General features: G+C 44.5%; 1 protein-coding gene and 1 non-coding gene across 3 annotated transcripts; both read right to left on the minus strand.

Annotated features, from left to right (window-relative positions):
* Positions 1 to 231: 231 nt before the first annotated feature.
* SLC25A3 (solute carrier family 25 member 3) lies at positions 232 to 24,882 on the minus strand. 2 transcript variants are annotated; one of them, XM_068276890.1, is made up of 8 exons: positions 24,766 to 24,882; positions 21,037 to 21,195; positions 18,652 to 18,776; positions 9,819 to 9,998; positions 6,128 to 6,309; positions 2,864 to 3,036; positions 1,136 to 1,246; positions 232 to 579 (listed from the first exon to the last, which is right to left on the minus strand). In XM_068276890.1, exons 2-8 carry the CDS (start codon positions 21,185 to 21,187, stop codon positions 419 to 421), a joined length of 1,083 nt encoding a protein of 360 aa, XP_068132991.1. In that variant the 5' UTR covers positions 21,188 to 21,195; positions 24,766 to 24,882; the 3' UTR covers positions 232 to 418. The 2 variants fall into 2 exon arrangements, with proteins under 2 accessions (XP_068132991.1, XP_068132990.1); XM_068276889.1 differs by lacking the exon at positions 18,652 to 18,776 and adding an exon at positions 18,382 to 18,506 and having other exon boundaries at positions 24,766 to 24,877.
* On the minus strand, positions 5,546 to 5,790 carry LOC137564864 (small nucleolar RNA SNORA53). The gene has a single exon (XR_011030927.1). It is a non-coding gene; the product is annotated as a small nucleolar RNA SNORA53 (small nucleolar RNA).
* Positions 24,883 to 25,787: the final 905 nt, after the last annotated feature.

Here is a 25,787-nt window from a genome sequence, read left to right on the forward strand (position 1 = left end):
ACCTGACCTCCAACTGGCTCCTTCCAATGGAAGCTAGCTGCTACGCCACTACTACAGCATGTCCAAGAAACTGACATTACACACTGACAGTATGAGGTTCTTGGAACGTAACACTGAACACTTACAGTACTTAGCACTTGCATTGAAGTACTTTCCCTTTAAAAATTATAGCTTCTTATCTTTAAGAGCAGCAGATCAGCTTAAATGGGACAAAATCCTTAACAAGGCATCTTCTGTCTGGATCTTCTGTTTATTTAGACAGATAGGTACATTGGTAAAACCAAATACATTTGTGGGCTATGAAGCAGAGTGGACACAACCAATAATTACATCTGAGAAGTGGCAAGTCCTACATGGTTGGATTTATAAAAACTTTTTAGCTTAAAGTGTCATTGAATCTTAGTATTTATGTCCATGTTTATTGGGTCAAGCCAAGCTTCTTCTTCAGAGACTCTGGCATCTCTGGGGGAGGAGGACGGGGAAGTCTGAAGTAGACCTTCACAGAGTCATAGATGAACCACTGCAGAGCAGTCAGGGTACCAATCATGATGATACGGGCTGTCAGCCCCTTCCAGACTCCTGCAAGTTAAACAAAAAAATATATACATAAGCTTATGGAAAATGGTGCATATTTAACTAATCCTTCCACCTGACTACTTCAAACAGTTCTGTTTAGCTTCTACTACATAGAATTTAGGGGTGCTACAATGGCCAGGAAGCTTATGGTGAATTACAATCAGTAGGCATTCATAAGAAAAATGCTATGCAGGAGGTGCCAATTCTGGCTTTGAGCTCAGCAAAGTTGTTCCTTTTATTACCTGAAGAAGCAGGTCAACATCTGTGAAACACGTTGCCGTTTGGAGCTTTTTGAATAAAGTCTGATTTATGCTGAATTTCGAGTCTGTTTGGTGAGGTAAAGCCACCACTACCAGCAGTTTTAAAGTTTTTAGTATAGTTTAGACATTTTGGCACCTCATCTGCTCAGCTATGCAAAATATATTTTTATTGCTAAAAATTTATAACCATATCAAATGGGGGGGGAAAAAAAAAAAAAAAAAAAAAAGTAAGATCGCAGTGGCAAAATAGGACTTGCAAGAGACTATAGTCCTGTTTTTCACTAACAAATGGAAAATACCTTTTGGTCCAAGTCGTTTAAGGACTTCTACAGCAGTGCTTCCCTTTTCTTTATTCAAGACAGATACCACAGAGTCAGCAGGGTGGGAGACGATGGCGCAGAACACACCAGCTAAAAGAAAACACAAATAAGAGACTTAAAAACAAGAATTACTGGAAGCCAATACAAACTAAAAAAAATTAGTAGAGGGATTTCTTAGTTTCATCTTAAAATTATTCACATTTAACAGGCCATTTAACCAGACTAAAAAAAAACAAAAACCAAAACGCATCAACTATAAATTCTAGAGTCCTGTTAACCACTTGATGACCCAGCCTTTACCCCCCCCCCCCCCTTAAGGACCAGCGCTGTATTTGCTGATCTGTGCTGGGTGGGATCTACAGCCCCCAACACAGATCAAACAAACACCTGGCAGAGCGACCAGATCGTCCCCCTTTTTTCCCGACTAGGGGGATGATGTGCTAGGGGGGGGGGGTGTCTGATCGCGCCTGCCTGCGTGTGGCTGGTGGGGGCGCACCTCAAAGCCCCCTCCACTGCAGGAGTCCCCCTCTCCCTCCCTTCCCCGGAGATCCGAGGCTGCACAGGAACGGATCTGTCCTGTGCAGCCTCTAACAGGCTCCTGCCTGTCATGTGACAGCGATCCCTGGCCGCTGATTGGCCGGGGATCGCTGATCCAGTACAATGCTGCTACTGTTAAATGCTGTAGAAAGTGAGTTCCGCACGATGTCGGTAGACATCGATGTATGTGAGCGGAGTCCCACATACATTAAGTTTGCGGCTACTGTTAGCAGCGTTGTACAAATGTAAACAAAGCGGATTATTTCCGCTTGTGTTTACATTTAGCCTGCGAGCCGCGATCGGCGGCCCGCAGGCTATTCACGGAGCCCCCCGCCGTGAATTGACAGGAAGCGGCTGCTTCCTGATTAATTAGCCTGCAGCCGGCGACGCAGATCTGCGTCACTGGTCCTGCAGCTGCCACTTTGCCGACGCGCGGTATGAGTGCGCGGTCGCCAAGTGGTTAATATATATAAACTGACCTTTCAATTCTATGATTTATACATAGGACAAACCTAATACAGAAACAATTTCAGCGATTCTCCAAATGGTAGATTGTGACAGAACCACAACGGATTCACAAACCACATGGAAACACTTTTAGCAGACAAAGCACTTGCATCAAAATATTAAAGTGGATCCGAGGTGAACTTTTACTCACTGCATAATTGTCTTCCTTTCCTATTGTTTATAGGGCATTCCTCAAGCTAAATACTTTGTTTTAATACTCTAATTCCCTGTAAACTAAATAAACCACGCCCACAGGTTTTCAGAGAGCCTTGGCAGTAGCAAGGGCTCATGGGAGTTCAGTCTGGGCAGGAGGAGGTGGTGTTACTAACCATTGATTTCAGAGGTAGAGGGGAGGGCGGGAGGAAATTAGGTTTTTTTCACAGGATGAGTGCTCAAGATACAGATAAGCCTGTCTGTGTAATGTTTACAAACAATATGGCTGCTGTCGTATCACAGGAAGAAATAATCATTTTCTATTAAAGCTGTTTTCAGCTAGATTTGCTGTGTAAACTATCTAAACTTTAGATAAGATATATAGACAAGTTACTTGTTATAGTTAGTTTTTCATCTCGGATCCGCTTTAAGAACATGTCTAGTCACAGATGTAGGGTATATAAAACAAAATGTATACCATTGATCAAATGACAAGTTTTAAGAACTTACCAATGTAACCAGCTGTGAAGGTTACCACCAACTGTTCACCCTTGCTGCATTCGCTTCGTGGCTTGGGTACCACATATTTATACAGAGCTTCCACTGTACGTTCAAAGCAAGCAAACTTCATCATGGTGTATGGGATCTGCCTCATCCACAGAGGAGCAACTCCTTTGTAGAACCTGTGGAGTTACAGTAGTTTATATTTAGTGTCACATTTGGCATTAATTGCTTAAAGTCTCTCCAGATCAGAAGATAGAGGTTGTAGCACGCATTACATTGATCGCTGTACTTAGAAGAACTCATGAGGTGAGATTAAAAAGCAATTTTTACTTTCCTGGGGTTTCTTCCAGTCCGTAGAGGTCTTCAGTCCGTTGTTGCAGCTCTGGTGGTCCCAGTTGTCCCACCCGCGCAGAATCGCTGACGAGCTTTATGGGCAGCCAGCGGAACAATCGGGGAACACCGGAGCTATGGCGAAGGAATCAGAAGACATCTAGAGCTGGAAGAAGCCCTAAGTAAAAATTGCTTTTTAATCTCGCCTACTTTAAATACTCACCACCCGACTGAGGAAGATGATCCAGCAACATCCTCCTGACAACGAGCGTTCCACGATCCATCTTCTGGCCGGCATATGAGAAGTTTGCAGTAATTTGCTATGAGTAAGGACTAGATTCATGTCAGCTGTGTGATATCTGGATTTTTATACCTGCAGTGTTCTCCCCAGGGCTAATTAGGTGGGCGGGCCGCCTGGCTGATTTGAAGCCCCGCCCACCTGTTGGCATGTGCTCGCCTGGGGCTTCTAGTAAACTTCACATAGGTTCGCTCCAATGCCTGGTTTCAATCAGCGCCAGCCTCGCACAATAGCAAAGGCTGACGCTGTACACTGCAGGAGCGCTCCTCTGCCTGTCAGCTCAAGTGTTCTGGTGAGACAGGGAGGGATTGGCTGGGCGGGTTGTAAGGGGCGGGACTTCTGCTCCGATTCTCCGAGTAATGGAATGTAATTTATAACGGTGCCCACTGCCTCTCACTCTCGTCAATGAAAACAGAACAGTAAAGCAAAAAAAAAAAAAAATACAGCAGCAGCAGCTTCCAGGAGTGAGATGTGAGCCACGTAGTCTTTCCTTCTCCTCCAGACTGCAGGTAAACAACATGCCCGAGTAGGGGGGGGGGGGGGTCACACGGAGATCAGGAGAAGTGATGCCCCTTCACACCTCTGCATGTTTATTTATTTGCTTTGGGGGCAGAGGAGACAGCAATGCAGATCATGTTTAATGACAGGCTGTCTGTAAAAAGGCAGCCCCCTGTGCACTTTTCTCCTGCTGTGTGCGTTTCTCGCTGGCCCCAGCTTTGTATCCTGTCTGTAGTGCTGCCCCCCTCCCCCCCCCCCCCTGCACACTGGGGAAACTTAGTGGAGCTGAACTCTTGCACAGGACAGAAGGAAAACAGAGAAATGCACCCTGTATTTAGACAGTTTAACTTCAGCCTGTCTAATTTGATCTCTTTGTGTCACATGACTGCAGATAAGCTCATTTAAAAAGCACTGAATGTTAACATGTCTGCTTCCAAGAAAGCAGGAAGTGTACACACTGCAGATTTATTGCAGCATTTGTATCAGCTGTAACAAAGAAATGTTTTTCTTTAAAGGACAACTGAAGCGAAAACAGATATGGAAGCTGCCATAATTATTTACTTATAAGCAATGCCAGTTGCCTGGCTGTCCTGCTGATCCCCTGCCTCTAATAATTTTACCCTAGCCTCTGAACAAGCATGCAGCATATCCGATGTTTCTGACCATATTCTCAGATCTGACAAGATTAGCTGCATGCTTGATTCTGGTGTGATTCAGACACTACTGCAGCCAAATAGATCAACAGGGCTGCCAGGCAATTGGTATTGTTTAAGAAGAAATAAATATGGCAGTCTCCATATTCTTCTCACTACAGTTGTCCTTTAAAGGTTATGCTGTTGTGCATCTTTTAGAGCAGAGAGGAAGTTCTCTGTTCAGGTCTGCTTAAAAAGGGACCTGAGCACCTATATCTGAAACAATCTGCTAGGTACACACAATGCAATTTTCTGACAGATCTACTGTCCGATCGATTATTCCCAACATGTCCAATCTGATTTCTGCACAATTTCCTATTGAAGTGAACAGTGCACGATCTGGCTGTATGCTGCCTACGTTACCTGCTGTGCTGGTTGGGGATGGGAGACCATGGTGTTGTGTTGGGGATGGGAGACCATGGTGTTGTGTTTTATTATTTGCAACTTTGGTAATGTGGTTGGCACCGCAAGCATTTACTTACCTTCATGGAGCTACTCCCTAGCCCACCCCATCTATGTGTTGACCTCCATTTTATTTCTACCTGTGCCACAAATTAAGCAGCTGCGACAGGCCACCGTGGTATTACGAGCCCCCAGCCACTGTAATACATGCCGGGGGATGTAGTCCATTGTGAGCACGTCCCAGATATATTAATTCACCTTTCAGATACTACTGAAAACCACACTTGAGATGTGTGCTGCGAAGCTCAGATGTGTAAATTAGTCCTAAAAGCAGGTCAATATGCAGTAACCCAGTGCCATAAGAATGGTGAGCAGAAAGCTAATATTTAAAAATCGGTTACCGCTTTTTGCCAAGGAAGCATGAAAATATAAACAGTACAGATTTATTCCTTTAAAGCACCAAGATTATCTGTCCACATATTAGCCAAGTCCTATTAGGGGAAAAACGGCACAACATGAAGTTGAAACCGCTGCCAACAGAACATTAATAGCCAATATGAAGGTATATTATTCTCACATGCCAATGACTCAAGCACCCTTGACTGTACAACCAAAAAAGTTGCTGGGTATCACTGAACTGGAACTGCTGGAGAGAGCCAACAGAACTCAGAACTAGTTAAATACCCACAAAGGTGGATCTAAGGGAGCATGTTTATCATATCTGGTAACACAAATAATACAAACAAACCGGTAGCAACCACCGAAGATGAAAAATGCTAGCTGGCTAGTTGAACAGACTGCAGGATAAGAGTAAGGCCTCCTTTCCACGGACAGTTGAACTGTGTGGTCAGCAAGCAGTTGCCAGGCAGCAGTTAATAGTCAGTGAAATACCTTTCAAACTCTTACAGCTGCTAACTGCCCATGGAAGAGAGGCCTCAAACTAATCAGTTATAGCATCTTTATCATAGTAATAAGCAAGATTTACTGACTAGTACACTACATTTCTGCAAATAAAAAAAAAAATAAAAAAAAAAAAAATCAGCAACTTACGCCCAAATTCCCTCTTCGGCATACATCTTAGGGACTGCCTGTCGTAGTGTGTTTGCATATCCTGGTTGTGTTTGAATACGGACTTTTGCAGCTTCCATTGGAGCCAGAGCAATATCTGCAAAGAACTCAGCACTAGCAGATGCAGCAAGGTACAAAGATGTACGCCACAAATAGGTATTTTCCTACAATAGTAAAAATTAGAAAAAAATGTTAGGGTCAGCACAAGGGAGTAGGCAGATTTAAACAGATGGAAAGGTCATCAAACCTGACAAAAACATTTGGTGTTCAGAAACTTGGCAAGGCAGGGAAAAAAAAAATGTATAATAATGTGAGCAAGTATCTAGGAGGGTTTCAAGAAATTAGAACTACTAGTACGTGTAAGTACTCTTCTACTACCCTGCATTTTGTGAGCCGATTCGGATAGTAAATGGAGTGCAAAACACAGGGTACAGTAAAACTAAGGAAAATGGCAGTGTCCATTTCCATTTGTGAGATACAATTGTGTTACAATTTTGTCCTGTGCGCAATCGTTGTTCTGCTAGATTTTGGATGCCATTGAGCTCTTGTACCGAGTAAAGTAGCTCATTCGCAGTAGTGGAAATTAGTTTGAAATGCAATCGCATTGCAGCGTGATTAGGGATGAGCGAGAACCATTTTGCAGTCTGTGTGAGGCCCCATTCACACTAGAGCGTTTTGCCAGCGTTTGGTAAAACTCTCAAACGCTAGTGCTTTTGAAAGCGCTAGTGTAATAAAACCCCATGGTCCTGTTCATACTAGGGCAATTTGCGCTAGTCGCCCAAAATTGTGAAATGCGAAGCGTAGCCTGCATCATTTTCGGGCTGATTTCCCAGCGATCGCGCTTTAGCGCTATAGAAGCGCTAAACACTATAGCGGGGGGAAAAAAAAAAAAAAAAAATTAGAAAAAAACTCCCGCAAAACACCGGCGGTTATTGCCGGCGTTTTGCCCTTTCAAGTGTGAATGGGGCCTCAGCAGGGGCTAACTCACCTAGGCTGCTGCCTCCCAATCTGTTCCACTTTGCTTTCCAGCTGACAATTCTGCCTTCTAAACCAGAACTTCTGCTGTGATGGTGGAAGTGTCAGAAGATTAAGTGCAGCCTAAAGGGGCCCATACACTTACACAATTTCCTGCCGATATATCGTTGCGCAAACGCTGACCGAACGATCGATTTCCGTCCGAAATCGATCGTTCCCGTCGATCTGTCCACGCGGAAGATTTCGCTCGATCATCGGGTCGGGAGTGCGTCGATAGCGGCGTTCGAATGTCCGACGCTAGTGGCAATACATTACCTGTTCCGCCGGCACGTGTCCCCGCTGTGCTAGGCTCCGGCTGGCATTAACTTACTTCCTGTCCCGAAAGGAAGTTTAAACAGTAGAGCGCCCTCAACTGTTTAAACTTCCTCCGACAGGAAGTAAAGTGAAGCTTGAGCCCAGAGCGGAGACCGGGGGAATAGAGTCGGCCAGATCAGGTAATGTATGAGAGGGGGCGGCGGCAGCTCCACAGATTGTGAATCAATTTCATAGTGAAATCGATTCAAAATCTGTTTGCAGTGTAGGCAGCCAATAGATCCCTCTTTGATCAGATTCGATCACAGAGGGATCTATCTGCTGTTCGATCTGGTGGCATTTGAACAGTGTATGGCAGCCTTGAGTTAACCACTGTATACACAGCCTGCAACCCACCACAGATTGCAGGAGGATTTCTCATTTTGCAAAGTATAGTTCTCGCTAATACCTGCCTGTACACGTTTGTCCATGGTACACCCAAAGCGCCAAACACACCATTTTGAATGGAGGCATTTCTCTAGCAAGTGGCTTCCAGTTACTTTTGTTTTAATTTTCAAAAATTCTAAGCCATTAACTGCTTGCTTTACTTTTAAGACTGTACAACATTTTGTTGCTTACAGTCAGAATAGCACATTAGGACTTAGGCAAATGTAAAAAACCTGCCTATGATAAGAAAGCACTTTGAACCACAATTTCCTTAGAACACAAGCATAGTGCAGTGGTGCAGCAGAACAAAGTATGGATTCTGTAACCACTTCCCATCTGTGGAATAAACTTAAATCCTATCTGAGGGCTGGTGCACACCGAGCGGCTTTTTGGGCGTTTTCAGATCCGCTTGCGGCTGCAGATCTGCTTGGTCAATGTATCTCAATGGGGTGGTGCACACCAGAGCGGCAGGCGTTTTGCAGAAACGAAAAATGCAAAAGTATAGGAAAAACGCAAACCGCTCTGAAAAACGCCTGTTCAGAGCGGTTTTGCAGGCGTTTTTGTTACAGAAGCTGTTCAGTAACAGCTTTACTGTAACAATATATGAAATCTACTATACTGAAAACCGCAGCAGCAATCCGCAAAACGCTAGCAAAACGCCTCATAAAAATAAAAAAAAGCGTTTAAAAATCTGCTAGCGTTTTGCGGATCTGCTTGCGGGTTTTGGTGTGCACCAGCCCTAAACCAGGACTGCAGCACACCATTTCACGCAGTTCTATCCATCACACACCATTAGGTCTCACTCTACTCCATCATGGCAGGGTGGAAGAATTGAATGCCAATGCAAAATAAAAAGTGGAAGCAAAAGCGAAACACATCTGCTAGGCGCATGCGTTGGTCTGTTTTGCATCTGCTTGAAACAATGATACCAATCACATATCATCTGTCACTCCGCCGCTTGTCCATCTACACTCAGCCCAGAGGCCAGCAGGAGCATGGGGCTCTCCATAGGCTGCGTTAGACCAATTCTCCAAAGCAAAAAATTGAGAATTTTCATTGGTCCACCATGAACCAATGAGAATTCTTCTTGTTGCTGAGGTTTCCTATTGGTCTTTTGCAGCCCAATGGAAGTCCAAGCCCGGCCACCGGGCAGTGTAGGAGGGAGAGCAATGGCGATGAGGCATGTAAATTTTATGTCACGGCAGCGACAAATGGGCAAAGCAGATGTGGTAACTAGCCTAGTGAGGACTGACAGTGTCCATTCTCCCAAAAGGGTACGTTTAAGTGTGAATTGGCCCTAAGTCTAGTGCTAAACTGTTCAGTACTAGCCTAGTACTAGCCTAGTGCAGCTGTGTAAAGTTCAGGTTAAAGCACACATGTCAAACTCCGAGCCAGTGGGCCAAATCTGCCCCTCGGAGCCAATTTGGCCCTCGAGTGATTTCCCCACTTTGCATTAGGTTTGGCCCACTCTAGACCACCAAGGAAGCTATATTGGAGGTGAAGCTCTAGAACACCAGGTGAAGTCATGGGGGAGGTAGGGAAAAAGCACAAAACACTAAGGAACTGTATAGGGGAGGGAGAGCCAATAGGCCACAGGTAACTAATGGTTGGAGGGGGGCCATTAGACACCAGGGAAATTTATAAGGAAGCGAGGTTGCCAGTAGACATTGAGGTTGGCCTGTGACTAACTCCCAGTGTACAATTTCGGGCCCACTTTGTATTTGAGTTTGACACCCCTAGGTTAAAGTTATATTATGCTTGGTAACAAGATGCAATTTTCTGTCAGATTTACGTTCACATAAATTATTTCCGACAGGTCCCATCAGATTTTTGATTTTGTAATCGGGCTGCCGAAAAAAAAAAAAAAAAAAAAAAAAAAAGGAAGAAGAGTAGCCCAAAAATCTGACTGAAAATTACATTGTGGTGTACCATGTATTTAACTGCCAAAAAAAACCCGTACCTCTCCCAAAAGATTAGAATACAGGACTTTAAAGACTTCATAGAATCCAAACTTGCACAATCCTTGCATGGAGTATCCAATAAATGTTGGGGCCCAACCTTTAGCAAGGCCTCGAACACCATCTTCTTTAAGAGTTACTGAAAAGCCATTGAAAATGCTCTTGTATTTTTGGGGATCCACCTAAAGAGAAACAAAAATTAGATATGCAGATTACGCATTTCCTACAGTGTTCAAAACATTAAAATATTTTGTTATTAAAGAACAAACTGCAAAAAAATAAACTTGCACTTAGTGTGAAATGTTAGCACATTTGAGGAGATTTGTTCTGAGCAACAAGGCTTCTGATAGCCATGCACAGTATCTAAGTGAAGACTACAAGCCGTACATGATGGGGCAAGGGGGAATGCAGCCATGATCGGGGGTTGCTTGGCAGACACTGGATCCTTTGGAGGTCAAGCAGCTGCTGTACACACACGCGCAAGAAGAATGTTAGATTTTCAACCAGCGCAACCTTTGCGCGCCGCAGCATATTTAAACCCAGGTGTGTACGGAGCTACTGACATCAGTGATCCTATATAAGCATCTTGAAAGTTTATTGGGTTGAGCCGTACAGCCCGTGCAGTAGCGGAGGTCCATACAGGCAGCGCACCTGCATTCTTACAGAGGGGTGTGAGGCTGCAAAGAATAATAATACCAGGGAACAGCAGTGATGTCAAGGACGATCTGGAAAGCCTTTAGAGCATCCAGCGACTGGCCACTGAAGTATAGATTTCCTTCTAAGGCCCTAAGTCACTAAGCATTTTAGACTAGTCTACATATTTTTTGTAGTCTTCTGATGGTGTGGTCAGTTGCATCAAAGGGGAATTCACTATTACCAGATGTTTTAGACCTGTTTTAGGCCTGATATAAAACATTTGATAATTAGGTCAGTAAAGCATGGGGAAATGATCAAAAGATGCAATTCACAAACGAGTAGCTATGACTGACATCCTTCTCTAATGAGCTCTCCTCTGCATACAATTCCTGCATAATTAAGGCAAAAGGTTCCATCCTCGCATCTAAAATACCGCACAGAATTACTTTACCAACAGAAATCAGCTGGTCTAATCTGTCAGAAAAAGTGGGCGTGGTTACTTCTTGTTGGCCATTGTGAATTATGTAATTCCTGAATGTTAGACCAGGTCTAACAAATTCCACCAAACCATCAGTAGACTAAAAACCCCATCTGTAGACTAGTCAAAACTGCTTAGTGAATTGAGGCCATATGACAGAGATTTGCTGTAAAATCTGTTTTGTATCATATCAAACATAAGCAGTAAAAACACTTTCCTAGCCTGTAAATGTCCAATCCCCAGGGGAAACTGAAAACACGCTAGCTGATAAAAGCAGCCAACCGCCGATCAATTAGCTGGAAGCTGATGCAACACCAACTGGCAGCTTGCTACTTTTCTATGCTAGGACAGCTTCCACTTCCTGAAATAGTTATTAATAGATTCCAACCAGTTTAAATTGAACGTCCAAGCAAAATAAAAAAAAAATGAGTTTCACTTAACTGATGCTTCTATTAGCCCCATGCAGCCATCCTGTGCCCTCGTAGTCACTGCTGCTCCAGTCCCCCGCTGGCAGGTCGGCGGGACGCATTGCGTACATTTTTACGCATTCCCGCTAGTGCAGGAACATTAACACAAACATTTTTACGCATTACTGGTTCAATGCGTAAAAATCTATGCATTGAACTAGTAACGCGTAAAAACGTATGTGTTAATGTTCCTGCACTAGAGGGAATGCGTAAAAATGTAGGCAATGTGGCCCGACTGGAGCAGCAGTGAGTGACTACGAGGGCACAGGATGGCTGCATGGGGCTGATAGAAGCCCCAGGTAAGTGAAACTCATTTTTTATTTTGCTTGGAACCTTCCCTTTAAACGAAACTGTTTTAATAGAGACATTAACTAAAAACAATGCCATCAGATCAGTAATGCAATCACTAGACATAGCATGCATTTGTGTAGATGTTTAGGGTCTTTTTAGCACAGACAGTTGAACTACGCACTTGCCATACAGTTCACACTGACCAGACTGCCAACAAGTGCTTTCTAGATGCAATTTAATGCAGTTAAAAGGCAGGGTTTGTAACCACACGTGGCTGAAATAGTGCAGTTGCAGTATAACAGGAACCAGCCTCCTGACGTGTCTAGGTGTGGCTGTCACCATATCCAGATATGCATAAATAGTACACATGTCCTGTCACTTCCTGTGCAAAGCACTATGTGTGCAACTTATAGCTGCTGGATGCAGCCGTCCATGTGGAAAGGGCTTTAAAAAGCAGTGAAACATCCGTACCATGCCGCAGGCAGCAATTATTAAAATATCATCTTAAGCTACCTATATGTGCATATTCGCCTGACTTACGCCAGTCATCCCTCAAAAGCAATGTGCAAGTTTAACCACTTCAGCCTTCAGTGTTTCACCTCATACTGCTGAGCAACTTTCACCTCCCATTCATTCGCCAATAACTATCACAATTAAATGATCTATATCTTGTTTTTTCTGTCAATTAGGCTTTCTTTGGGTAGTACATTATACTAAGAATGAATTTGAAATTTTAAACTGGGAAAGAAAAAAAAATATGGAAAAATTATTTCTCAGTTTTCAGCCACTATAGTTTTAAAATACATGCTACCATAATTAAAACCCACGTATTTTATTTGCCCATTTGTCCCAGTTATTACACAGTTTTAAATCATGTCCCTATCACAATATATGGCGCCAATATTTTATTTGGAAATTAAAGGTAACCTAAACTGAGAGGGATATGGGCGTTTCCTTTTAAACAATACCAGTTGCTTGTCAGTCCTACTGATCTCTTTGGCTGCAATAGTGGCTGAATGACACACCTGAAACAAGCATGCAGCTAATCCAGTCAGAGCACCCGATCTGCATGCTTGTTCAGGGGCTGTGGCTGAAAGTATTAGAGACACATGATCAGCAGGAGAGTCAGACAACTGGTATTTTAAAAAGGTAAAATCCATATCCTCCGTTTAGGTTCCCTTTAAAGTGGACCCAAATTAAAAATACAAGATTTTAGAAATAAAATCTTTTTTCTAAATTATAATAAATAGCAGCCTTTTTACAGCTACATGATGACGACAAATAAAATATTTTACATTTATTGGAGGAACCCCTCCCATGTTGCCGGGACAGAATCCGGCAGACTGGTCGAGTAGGAGGTGTCCAGCAAGGGATGAATTGCTGATGGCTACCATCTGTATAACCCTTGTTATGAAAAGAGAAGGGTGAAAAGCATGCACTGAAATGCTCATAGGCTTGAAGGAGTGTTTATTTATCTTTGTATGTGTCAGAGTGGTGCAACTAAATATTTTGAATTGAAAAAAAAAAAAAAATGTTTGGTTTGAGTCCGCTTTAAGGTAGGTCTTTTCAGTTTTGGGTCAGTCACTATTTACAAGCCCATTATTTAAAAAGTAACAGTAATATACCCTCTTGACATACCACCCTGGCGTTCAATTTCCCCAGGATTTCCATGCAAAAAGTGTTTCAATTAATTTCCAATAATTTTCAACTTTTTTTTTTGCAATCAATTTTTTTATATTGAATTCAATACAGGTTATGGTATTGAATTCAATAAAAAAAATTAAAAAAAAAAGTGTTTGCTGCAAGAGGTTGATGACGCTGTGTAACCCTGGTGTCAACGCCGATCGGTGGGGGACATGTCATCGCCAAGGGAGAAGTAAAATCCGCCAAGGGACATGGAAGAAGGCACTTGGTAAGCCATCGTGACGAGGGATCAGCACGCCAATGTTGAGTATAAGACCCAGATGTGTAGCCAGGTGTATAGGGAGCTGGGTGTGTAGCCAGATGTAGTCTTCCCCCTCCCGATTCTCTCCTGCTCCCACCATCTCTGAAGCCCCTCTATGGGGGGCTCCCCCCTATGAAGTGGGCGGGGTGGTCCCTTCTGTATGGGCTGGTGGCCAGGCAGGGACTCCCCCCCCTCTATGGGGGGCCTCTCTCCCTCCCTCCTACCATCTCCTCTCCCTTTCGATCCCCTCCTGCAAACCGCCCGATCTGAAGCCCTTTGAGGTCTACTCACACGAGGGCGCTCCAGCGTTGGCAGAAGCACTTCCTCCTCCATCACCGAAGTCTCCTCTGTGTAGTTACAGTACGAGGCTTGGTGAAGAAGAGGGGATCGGGAGGGAGAGGAGATGGAAGGAGGGAGAGAGGCCACCCACATAGAAGGGGACTCCCTCCATAGAGGGTAGAGTCCCCGCCTGGCCACCAGCCCGTACAGCCGCCCACCGCATAGAGGGGGAGCCTCCGCCAGGCCCGCACAGAAGGAGGGACAACTCCCATACAGAAAGGGAAGCCCCCCGCCAGTCCTGCAGAACTCTGCCCCGCTGCCCAGGGATTCTCCAGGGTGGCTGGATGCTAGTTCTGCACGCTGGGGGTAGCACAGATCGCTACCCGCAGCGTGCAGTCAGGCATCCAGCCATCCTGGGGAATCCCTCTGATGAGGGAAAAGTGAAGTCGGCGGGGCAGACAAACAGGAAATCTTCCTGGCGGTATTGACAAGCTCAGCTCATCATTACAGCTTTCAGCATGTTTCTGCTGGACGAGCCAGGCTCGTCAACACCGCCAGGAAGGTGTAAAAAAATAAAAAAGTTCAGTCCCTAAGGTAACCGTTTTGTTTTTTTTTAAAACACAAAAAAAACAACAAAAAAAAAACAAAAAAAAAAAACCACAAATACTTTTCTTGGGGCAACTATTGGAGTGTGGGAGGTAAGGGGTTCATATTATAAAAAAGAAAACAAAAAGTTTGAAATGTTTATACATGCAATTTCACTATTTGGTCACAAGATGTCCTCGCAGATATATATTCCGTATGCATATTACTACCCAAAACTGAAGTAATGCGTGGACGTGAATGTATGGGCTTTGTTAAAGACAGCAGTCTTAGACTGCATCAGTCTTTCATACGGGGACTTAGATCAATAAAAGTAAACTAGATTTTTTTTTCTTCACATTTTAGTAGTTTTAGTTTAGTAGTTGGGAGGTGTACTCAAAATGAATTATGAAATACATATTTACCAAAGGTCTGGATTGGTAGTGTGTCATGGGAAAAGGGCTGGGCTCACATTACTAGGAAGCTACCACTACTTAATGGATAAGAATACCTGCATACAGGTTTAGCAAAGTGACTAATGACTACACAAACAATTCTCCAAAAATGTTTGTGTAGCCAAATCTGTCCCCCATCACTACATACACACAAAAAAAAATTATATACACACACACACACACACACACTATTACAGCAGGCTCAATAACCTCCACTGACAGTTCCCCTCCTAAAAAACTGCTTTTTTGGAGAGACAGACTCAGGCCTGTAGTTTAGATTGTGGCCTCATTGAGCTACTTTCAATGGCTAACTTTCACCACTGTCTAGTCACATGATCTTAATGACAGGATTGTTGGGCATTGGTTTAGTGACAGTTGGGCCAATGGTAGGAGATCAGTTAGGGAGGCAGCGACTTTACTGCCTTACTAAACTGATTTTTACCAAAAGCTCTCTCCATATACAGGTGGACACAGGTCCACCTAACAGTTCTGGTCTCTCATTGTTATTTTAACCACTTAAGCCTTCGGTCGTTTTCACTTTATGCATCCGAGCAATGCTCACCTCCCATTCATTAGCCTATAACTTTATCACTACTTATCACAATGAACTGATCTATATCTTGTTTTTTCCGCCACCAGTTAGGCTTTCTTTGGGTGGTACATTTTTGCTAAGAGATACCTTACTGTAAATGCATTTTAACAGCAAGAAGAAAAAAAAGACCTGAAAAAATGTCAGTTTTTGGCCATTCTAGTTTTAAAATAATACATGCCTCCATAATTAAAACCCACGTATTGTATTTGCCCATTTGTCCCGGGTATAACACCGTTTAAACGATGTCCCTATCACAATGTATGGCGACAATATTTTATTTGGAAATAAGAGAGCATTTTTCCGTTTTGCATCCATCACTATTTACAAGAAAGAAGAAAAAAAAAAAAAAAAAAAAATTACACACACACAATGATGCTCGGATACCCCTTTTCAAAATCCTGATCGGGATACCCCGATATCCGATCCGCGCCGGATATCCAAATGCAAATCGGATATCCGACCACAGTATCCGGAGCTATCCGGGCAAATTCGGATATCCGGATAGAAAAAAACGGAAGTGGCCTTTAAATTGCTTCAAAAACAAAAAAAATAGCTGTAAATTAACATCTGGCCTAGGTTCCAGACAGCAGTCGTGCAGCCCACATTGTGTCCAAAGTCCAACCGCACAACCGGGACATGACAGTTTTCACCCCAGACACCTCCAAAAAATTACGCAGCAATTGTGTTTTGGGTTAAATATAGGTGGTATCAGTGGCCTGTGGTACCCTGGCGGTGAGAGAGCAGGGCAATGCAGCAGCAGCAGGTGTAACGTGTGCCAGGAGCATGTCGGATGTGGCACGTGCCAGTCAGACAGCAGAGGAGAAGACACTAGTGCACACTGTCACAAAGGCACTGCTCACAGCACAGCAGTTCTGTAGAAAGCTAACACAGTAGTACTACTACTCTAACAACTACTAGCACTGACTGCAGTACTACAGTACTAACTAAACAATAGAAGAATCTAGCTTAACAATAGAAGAGGTGTGGCTAGATTACAGAGAGCAGATACAGGACAGGTATAGCAGTAAAGCTGGGCCTGCTAACTACAAAATAGTACAATAATCTATCTAACACAGAAGTAGTACAGTAGAGTAGGACAGGTGAGAGCACAGGTAACTAGAGACTAGAGCACAGAGCAGGGCCTAGCTGCTGGCTGCAGCAGCACCAGTTTCCAGGAAACAGCCTGTTGCGTGGATCGGGGGTTGGCTCTAGTGCTGCGCAACCGCAGTAGCGGCCATACGGAGTGCGCAGCCGCGGCCATCTTTATACAGGCAGCAGAGCCCGACCCTGGCCGTGGGGTCGGGAGCCATTCGGGGTCATATTGAGAGGCGGGGACCCAGCGGAACGGCACGGAGGGCGCGGACGGCGTCCTCTGTGCCATACAAAGTCATGCAGGTAGTTAACTTTTACATTTTGGGGGCAGATTTTGGCCTCGGAAGTCCTTTAAGTAAATATTTGTGGTTTTTTTTTATTAAACATTTTATGTGGGTATTTTTGGGAGGGTGGGATGTAAATAGTGTTTGATTAGGGGAAATGTGTATTTTAATTTTTTTTTTTTTACTTTTAGATGGTAGTTTTACTTTTTGGCCACAAGATGGCAACCTTGAGTTTGTTTACATGATGTCACTAAGGCCCGGTTCACATTAGCGGTGGCCGTCCGGAATCGCCGTGCCGGAGCCGGACCGCTTTCAGAACGGACGGAACGGACGCACGGCATGGCAGTGAAAGCCTATGCGTCCGTTCACATGCGTCCGTTCTGCCGGACCGGAGCCGGACCGGATCCGGACTCCGGCGTCCGTTCCAACATGCGCTATTTTTTGGTCCGGCTCCTCCGGCAGCCGTATCCGGAGCGGAGCCGGACTGCACCATCCGGCCAATACAAAGCAATGAGAGCCGGAGAGCGCACAACACACTGGCTACAAAAACCGGACGTTCTACCCCACTTCCTATGCATTTTGGATGGGGACCACATGGGCCCAGCGAAGAGTGGGGCAGCAGCAATTTCATGCTGGAGCTCTTTTTGCCAGCAACATGTCTGATATGTCTGAAGGAGGCGAACAACAGAGAGAATTCCCAGGTTTACGAGTAAAAAATGCCTGGATCCATGGTCCCAACTGCAGTCTCTGTATCCACGGATGGTCTCCACACGTCCACCTGTCTCCAACAATGACCCCAGACCCTTCTGCTGACCTCCCAGACCCCAGGTAATTAAAAGGATGTTATCTCCTTAAGAAACCGGATCCGGACCGCAACCGTGTTCACACCGCACGGAAACCGGATGCAAACGGACCGGATCCGGATAGGAACCGTACGGATCAGGTCCGGATACGGTGCGACCCGGACATCCGGTGCGGTTTTTACTAAACCGCAAGTGTGAACGGGGCCTAAGCGTACAATGTATGCTCAGAGGGACATAGGAGTCAGAAAAAGCAAAGCTTCCAAGAGAAGAAGATGTCGCTTTTTCTGCGGGGGAGAGGAATCAGTGATCAAGCACCATGGCCCGATTCATTGATTCCTGTGCTAACGAATCCACGGCCGGGAGCGCATGTCCTCCTTGACGTAGAACTAAGTCAAGGAGGACAAAGTGGGTAAAGGAAAAGTATGAAAGACAGTCATGCCAAGAACACCGGGTCTGTCCTTGTAAGGTCACACCCGCAAATTGTACATAAAGAAAGTTGAGGTCATAGTTAATAGTGAAGAATACTTTTCATTGACTATGCGATACAACATGCGGATGACATGTGATGCCACTGTCCTGGTCCCTTTTTGTTCTTGGCCATGTAGCCCTATAAAGGAATTCTTAAGCAAAAACTTTTAACACACTGGTTTAACGCGCTCACCTGAATACGACATTTCACCAGATCCAAAGGTACGACTGCAGTGTGAGTTATACCGCAACTGAGGATGCCACCAAAGCCACAGTAAGCATAAAATGTTGCGGAACCGTATTCACAACTGTATTCGCCTGCATGAACAAATCAAACACCATGCTTTTTTATTTTTTAAAACATGCACAAGTCACACAGTATTTAGTAAGAAAACAACTCTGTTTAGTCAACATTAGTTTGTTTACACTAAACAACCACTCTGACATGCAAGTAGAGACAAACCTGAATTCTGCATTTAACCAGATCTAATGGGACCACTGCAGTATGTGTTGTACCACAGCTAATGATTCCACCAAAGCCACAAAGAACAAAGAATTTTGCAGATCCATAAGCACAGCTATATTCCTCTGTTTAATTAAAATGGACAAATTAGCATTTTTAGGTTCATATAACATTTAAAAATTATTATTTACGAGGTATTGGAGCAGATTTTTTCAATGCAAATAAAACTGAGTGGGGAAGCTGATAGGGGCAGTCAAAAGTTATTACCTTATCAGCAGTAACTATCTGGAGGAGTAAGACTCCTCCAGTCTTTTTTGGAACCACTTAAAAAACTAACCTAGGGGGGGTATGGAGGCTGACAATATTTCCTTTTAAACAATGCACATTGCCTGGCTGTCCTGCTAATACTTATAGCCATAGACCCTTAACAAACCTGCAGATCAGATGTATATGACAAGATTAGCCACATGCTTGTTTCAGGTGTGCGATTTAGGCCCTACTGACTAGAAAGATCAACAGGACTGCCAGACAACTGGTATTGTTTAATAGAGAAATATATATGGCAGCTGCCATAGGTCTCACACCTCAGGTTCCTTTTAAAAGGAACCTGGACTAATAGGATATGGAGGCTGCCATATTTATTTCCAATTAAACAATACCAGTTAGGGCTGATTCACATTCAGCACTTCCCCACGATTGTTATTCAGTGGGTGAAAAAAAAATAAAATGCGATTTGTGCTTTTGATTCCCATTAAATAGAACGAGAATCAGCGCGCAATCACCCCAGAAAAGCTGCATGCAGTGTGTGATCGAATTGCAGTCTGAAGGTATTCATAGAGATACATTAGCAGCAGCACTTTGCCGATTGACGTCAATCAGCAAAGCGCTGAAAAAAAAAATGCCCAGTGTGAACTAGCCCTTACTTAGCAGTAGTGTTTGACTTGCACACATGAAAGCAGCATGTGGCTAATCTGGTTAAACTTGGGTCAGAGCACCTGATATGTATTGCTTCTTCAGGATCAATAGATAAAAGTATTACAGGCAGATGCTTGTCAGGAGAGCCATTATTTATAAAGGAAATACATAGTTCAGCCTCCATTTCTCTCAGGTGCATTTCAACAATTCAGCCCCTGTATTCTTAACATACCTTAATAAAATTCAAAATTACACTCAGATCAGTCTTGAGGACAAAAAAAAAAAAAAAAAAAAAAAAAAAAAAAAAACACTAAAGGGAACCTTAGCCTAGCCGGGAAAAAAAAAAAAAAAAAAAAACAACCCACTTACCAGCCGCCTGCAGTCACTCACCGATCATACGGTCCGAGCTGTGGGTCAGTTTCACTTTCAGCAACTGGCCAGTCGCCAAAGCACCTTCGAAGCCCCAGGTAAGTGAAACTTTTTTTTTTCTGGCTTAGTTAAGATTTCCTTTAAATTGGTTATACACTGAGGGCGCGCTTCCACTTAAGCGGAAACCGCCACGAATCCGCAGTTTCCCCACAGGCGAATAGTGCGGGGAAACTCTGCCATAGGGTGCAATGGTAATGCCGGCCGAATCGCTACCGATTCGGCCGGCTTTTCCATACGAATCGGCGCGGGAGGCAGCGGATCCCATAGCCGTGCATAGCACGGCTGATGGGTTTCGTCTGCTTTCCCCGCAGACCCGGAAGAGCCACCTCGCGTCTCGCAGACGCACGCCGCTCTAGTGGAATCGCGCCCTTACAGAATTTCTACTCCATGTTCCAAAATAACAGATTCCTTTCTGAAAAGGATCAATGCAAAAGGAATCTAGTCTTACACTTCAATTTCCAACAGATTCTAGCCGGGAATGTATTGAAAAAAAATTAAAAAAAGTCAAACTGCAGAGTTGTACTGTTTAATGCAGTGCAAAGCTATAGGCCACCGATCTTGCCCCACCTAAAATTTTCCATCCTTTCAACAGATTTTCAGAAAGAGAAAAACATAAAATAAAAATTAATCTGTCATTTTGGGGAGTCTATTCCCATCAGATGAATCAAACCTGCAAGGAATCAAATGAGGAAAAATTGATGAATATATGGCCACCTTAAATCTAAACAGTGTAGACAGGAAGAATCGCTGCAACTAAGTGCCTACACAGCTAGAAAATTTGTGCTGGAGTGGGATTTTGTAACTGTGGACTTGAGAACAGTATATAACAGTAGAGATCCAGTTATAGTACTGAACTCAAAATGCAATATCTATGCACTAAAAACATATTACACAACCTTTTAATACAACTAGGTCAAGCTGTACTTCAGCGCACATTCAGGAGTAAAATATCAAGAGCCTACAATCTTACCATTGATACTTTCAAGATAGAAACAAAGTACAAGTACTATCTTAAATTTCAAATCATTTACTTGCACTCACCTTCCTCTACAGTTGCCGCAGCAGCAATGCGCCGGGCAGGTTGGATCTGGTGAGTGTTGCTTTTTCTTGAAGTCACACATTCCTGTCCCAGCTGGAAATGTGGTGCATTGAACGGGTTTGTCCGGGCTAGCTGTGCAACGGAGGAATACATTTCGGCAGCTAGGGGATTGACACAAAAATTGTGTTACAGAAAACTGTGACTGGCAAAATCAAAACAAAGTCATGAAGAGACTTTAACCACTTCACTTCTGATGGGTTTTTCCCTTTCTGTACCAGAGCAATTTTCACCTTTCATCACTCCTTCCATTCATTCGCATGTAACTATTACTACTTATAATTAAACAATCGATATCTTGTTTTTTCGCCATTAGGCTTTTTTTGGGTGGTACATTTTGCTAAGAATCATTTTATTCTTAATGCATTTTGAAGGGGTTCTGTGGAGTGCTGAAACAAAAAAACCTGACACTTCCCTGGGGCTTCTATCAGCCCCCTGTAGCTTCATGTCCCGCACCATCCTCCTCCGATCACCCATTCCCCGCCACCAGGCAATTATTTGTCCAAGACGACGAATAGTGCACGCTCCTGCTCGCGTCTCTGGGAGCTTACTGCGCAAGCACAATACAAGGTTCTCTTGTACTGCTCCTGTGCAGTAGGTTCTCAGAGACGCGAACGCGCGCGCGCGTGTGGCCGTGCAGACGCGTAATTAGACTGGGACCAGCGGCAGGGAACGAGTGATCGGAGGAGGATGGCACGGGACATGGCAACTACAGTGGGCTGATAGAAGCCCCAGGTAAGTGTCAGTTTTTGTTTATTTCAACACTCCACAGAACCCCTTTAAACTGGAAAAAAAAAAAAAAAAAAAAACGGTTTTTGGCCATTTTTTAAAATACATGCTACCGTAGTTCAAACCCATACATTTTATTTTATTTGTCTTGGTTATTAAAATGTTTGAAATATTTCCCTAGCACAATTTATGGCACCAATATTTTATTTGGAAATAAAAAGGTGTATTTTTTTCAATTTTGCATTCATCACTACTTACAGGCCCAGAATGTCATAAACTACATTAATATACCCTTTTGACACACATATTAAAAAAGTACAGTCCCTGAGGTAACTATGCATTGGTCATTTTTTATATGTATATAATTTATTTAGGCAACTATGGGAGAGGGGGGGGGGGGGGGGGGGGGGGTCCTGTGCCCTCGCAGCCACTCACTAATCCTCTGGTCCCCCGCTGCCAGCTAGTTTAGTTTTTGCCGACAGGCCCATCAGGACTGGCCACGCGTAGCTTTTTCCGCCATCCCGACTGAAATTAGCTCTACTGCGGGCCGCAACACATACAAAAATACGCGTTGCCGCATATCTATGCGTTCGTAATGTGGCAGGTAAAATTATCCCATTCTGTGCGGCTCATCAGTGATCAGCGGTGGCTGTATCATTGCAGCCAGCCGCTGTCACTCAGACACCATCTCCGCCCACTTCCTCAGCTTCCGGCAGTTGTGTGGAGGGGCGGGGAATGCAGGAGACGTCACGCAGCTCATATGAGCTGGGAGTGAAGAGAGGAAGCACGGCTCTCGGAAGGTCCTGCAGACGCTGTCCTCCTCCTCTCCCTGTACGAGAAGCTTACATGAGCTAGGAAGCGCGGCTCTGGAATGTCCAGCCAGACGCTTTGCTCCTCTCCCTGTACTCAGATAACGCGCAGCTCTGATGTTTGTGGCATATTCAGCCAGACGCTGTCCTCTCCCTGTGCTTGTCCCAGCAGCAGCATGTACGTGTGTAATCTCTCTGTGTAATCTCGCTGGCTACAATACCCCCCCCCCCCCCCCAAGAACATTAGGATGCTTGACCCTTTGACCCCACAATTCTCCAGTCCTGCCACTGCCTTCCCCAGCCCTGATTGATGCCAGAAGTGAGTGTCACTGGTGTGAGGGAGCTGCAGTTTGGAGGGGGGGGTGAGCCAGAGTACAGATAGCCACAGATTCACCCAGGGCAATGGCAGACAGAGGCACAGAGTGGTTACATGGGGATTTAGTTCTCCCTTGCAGTCATTCCGCATCGCTGTGCTGTGAACGCTGCATGCACAGCCACATGTCACCCGCCTCCTCCACCACATTCCCGTTACCGGTAGCGTTTTGCACTTGCGCAGTAACTAAAAATTGCTACTGCGCATGGGCAAAACACTCCTGGTCACAGGAGCATGATCGAGGAGCTGCGGGGCTAAGGAACAGAGCAGTGTGGAATGGCGATCATGGAGCAGGACGACTTTAGAAGAAGCCCCAAGTAACTACCGGTAGTCTATTTTTTTTCAGTTTAGTATCCCTTTAAGAGATTCCAATACAAAAGACAGAGCCTAGGCTGTCAATTTATTGGGGGGAATGGGGGGGGGGCACGCGATTCCCCACCTACCCGACCTAACCTTCCACCACCCGGCTACTTTTTCATACCACCCGGCTGGAAAAAATTTCTGGGGAGATCACTGAACACATATGGTTCCTATGTGTAAGCAAAGAGTGACGGGGGCGTGAAAAAAAAAAAAAAAGACAGAGCAGATTCTGGTGGGAGGAGTCAAATTTGTTGTCATCCATCCTCCCCATAGCAACAGCATATGTCAAACCGGTATACCACCGTGAATTCTGTACAGTTTAAAAATGTGTGCATGCCCCCATTGCAGCATTCTCCCCAGAAATTTTTCCCAGTCGGGTGGCATGAAAAAGTAGCTAGGTGCGGCGAGATGAGAGAATGCAAGGCCGGTGCTTCCGTGCACAACTCTGCTTACAGCATAGGAGAAGGTGAGCCGATGACAGCCGGGTGCGCACCAAAACTAGCTGGGTGGAGCACCTGGCTAAAATAGCCTGGGGAGAACACTGCATTGGAAGACTGGATTCAAAAATGCATTCACATTATATAGATGCATTGCAGAAAAATTCTACATATGAGCTCAATGCTCATACAGTTCTATGCTCCTGTTCACACCTCTGCACTGTAAAGGATCACATTATTCTCTCTGCATGCATGCATGCATGCTTTGAATGAATGTTATATTAATATGGGGGACATAGATTCAACAAAAGAGATTACTTTAAAAAAGTATGCCATTTTGATTATGTATGCTAAAATGTTGGAAACACCGGCTCAGTGGAACTGTTGATTTTTAGTCAGTCATAAAATAAATGATAATTTAAAATCAATATATAAAAAAATATAGTTAAAGAGAGGCCTGCTAAACAGGAATCGTGATTTTTGCAGTAATTTGGCAATAGGTTTTTATTCCTTTACGTTCTTCCTACAGATTAAAGTGCCCCCCCAAAAAAACGGAAAAGTTAGTTATCTTCTACTATATTTCAATCCACAACGACAACACAGCAGCCGGTCAGTCCCCGTCAGCCATTGCTGAGATGCCGTTAGATAGGCAGGGAGGCCCAGTAGACAGGCGAGGTCCGATGCTGAGCCCTCTGCAGAGCACACAGCACATGCTGCCCCGGCCTCGCTGTCACTATGCAGTTATGGGGAGACTAGAGCGAGCCCCTTCGGCGGCAACCATTGCCCTCTGCGGCAGTGAAGGGCGTGCGGACAATGCACAACACACAGGCTATGTGTCTCCCGCACACATACAGATCAGATGTCACCTGGAATCCTCATGAACTCCCAGTGACAGTGCCGCCATTATAGAGGACCCTCGTGTAAGGCAACACCGCCCCCATTACCAGCGCACATTGGCCTACTCACCAAGAAGATGGCGCTCACTCGGCCCTCACCCGGCTAACAGAGACAGAACGTCCTCCAGGCCTAATGAATTTGTCCTTTCGTGACGTCACGTCAACACCCCCGTTACCTTTCCATTGGGATCATTGGTTGAAGCGTGCAGCGTCACCAGCAGTCCAGATTTTCATTGGCGGTTGTGTAGAGAAAGGGCGGATTTAGTCACATGACGTGAACAAAACGACTTTTTACGTAGATAACGTAGGAGTCAGCTGATCGCTCGCGCTGACTTGGAACGTACTATATATGAGATTGTACGTGTGTGCAATGTCACCGTGGGAGGTCATCTCAGCTCTGTGACCTTAGGTGTGACTTTATTTGCTTGCTATGGGCACTCTGTTCTGCCAGCAAACCAGATACTTTTATTAAAACTTTAATACTGTAAAAATGAGTTTACAATACTTGTTCTGATTAGGTTGTAACTACAAATCGTGGCCCTTTCCTAACAAGGTTTCAAGGATTGGAACTACACCTCGCACTCCTCAGCGGGTGTGCAATGACCCACCCCTTGTACCAACAGGGTTGGAATACCATGCTGAGCGGCTTAAAAGGGCTCTTAACCCAAAACAGTGGGCTGTAGCTGCTAGGGTGACCATATTTTGATTTCCAAAAAAGAGGACGATCATAACAGCAGGTGGGCGTGGTCATGGGTGGGGCCAAATATACAAGGCCTTAGCAGTGTGCTGTCCAACTTCGCGGGCATGGAGGGCCATTTTTTTTTCCAGACCACATGGTGGAGGGCCAGCCAACCACAAAATGCAATCAGATTCGCAGATTTCCCCACAAAATGCAATGAGATTAGCAACAGATTTCCCCACAAATGGAATCAGATTGGCAGCATATTTCTCTACAAATGCAATGAGATAGGCAGCATATTTCTCCACAAATGCAATGAGATTGGCAGCATATTTCCCCCCAAATGCAATGAGATTGGCAGCAGATTTCCCCACAAATGCAATAAAATTGGCAGCAGATTTCACCACAAATGC

This window comes from Hyperolius riggenbachi, chromosome 3 (genome assembly GCF_040937935.1).
Source record: "Hyperolius riggenbachi isolate aHypRig1 chromosome 3, aHypRig1.pri, whole genome shotgun sequence".
Classification (NCBI taxonomy): Eukaryota; Metazoa; Chordata; class Amphibia; order Anura; family Hyperoliidae; genus Hyperolius; species Hyperolius riggenbachi.